A 1,137-nucleotide genomic window follows, 5' to 3' on the forward strand; every position below is an offset into this window, starting at 1 on the left:
TGGGACCCCCCAGCTGCTCACCTTGCTGCTCCAGGAGAGCGTTCTGCCGCTTGAGGTCGTCGATGTCCTGCTGGTGCGTGTGGTTTTTCCGGCGCATGTACTGGATGTACTCTGTGGCTTTGTCCAGGATTTGGGCCCGGGATGCCTGTTGCAATAGTGGGAAAAGACACGAGGCGAGATAAAGACCTAGCCCAAGGGGGAGAGGGAGAAACCCAGGGGGTTTTGGCCACCCCATCCCAGCAGAAAGGATTTTTGCCGTCGCTCTGCTGTGCCGACATCATCAGGCAAACCAAAACCCAACTCTTGTCCCCACCGGAGACCCAACAGGGGACCCCCATGGCGGAGCAGAGCCTCGGTGGCACCAGGAAGGGTCATTTCTGGACCCTGCTGGTGGAGCTGGGCTTGGGCTGAGACCCGAAACGTCCCCCACAGCAGCATCAGGGAACAAGAAGCCACTGTCGCGGATGATGGCAACCGCCGGTGCAGACAAGCCCGCGCCAGCCATATGAGGTGGATTCACCCCCTCTGCCTTCCCAAAAAAAAATGGGCAGCTCGGGCCGAGGGGCAAGGAACCGCAGCTCAGCCCCCCTGCTTTGGTTTTCCCGTTGCTGCCATGTTTTTTCCGTCACCACCATGGAAATCCTCGTCCAGCCTCAGCGTGGGCAGGTGGCCGGGCTCCCGCCGCGCTCCACAAACTCACCTTTCCCTGGAGGGAGGGGACGGAGTCCCGCAGGCTGTGGAAGCTGTCCTTGATGTGGTCCCTGCGCTTGCGCTCCAGCGCGTTGTGATGTGCCCGTTTGTCGGCCTGCGAGGGAAGGGAGAGGGAGGATGGCACCATGGGGGAAACTACGACCCGCTCCCCTCTCCTGGGGGGGCTGTGGGACAGCCCGTGGGCTCCCAAAAGCAAACATTAAAAGCCTCGGTAGCGTTTCGGCAGCCACCTTGCTTCACCCGGCAGAGAGGCCAGGGCAGGAGAAGCTGGACCACCGACTTTGACCCCAAAACCCCGCGCTGGCAGCTCCGGGGGTGCCCGGTGACAGTGGGGGTGCCCGGAGCCAGAGCTCCCCTCGCCGGGTGGCACAGCAGCTGTGACACTTTCCGCTCCACGGCGGTGGTGCCAGCGGGAGGGCGTGGGGA

General features: G+C 63.0%; 1 protein-coding gene across 1 annotated transcript; it reads right to left on the minus strand.

The window, feature by feature from the left end:
• Positions 1–21: 21 nt before the first annotated feature.
• MAX (MYC associated factor X) lies at positions 22–805 on the minus strand (the record flags this gene model as incomplete). Its single annotated transcript, XM_010086822.1, has 2 exons — positions 22–145; positions 701–805. Coding segments are annotated over 2 exons (229 nt in total), but the record flags the coding sequence as incomplete, so codon positions are not given.
• Between the last annotated feature and the right edge of the window lie 332 nt (positions 806–1,137).

Source organism: Pterocles gutturalis, unplaced genomic scaffold (assembly GCF_000699245.1).
Source record: "Pterocles gutturalis isolate BGI_N339 unplaced genomic scaffold, ASM69924v1 scaffold26021, whole genome shotgun sequence".
Lineage (NCBI taxonomy): Eukaryota > Metazoa > Chordata > Aves > Pterocliformes > Pteroclidae > Pterocles > Pterocles gutturalis.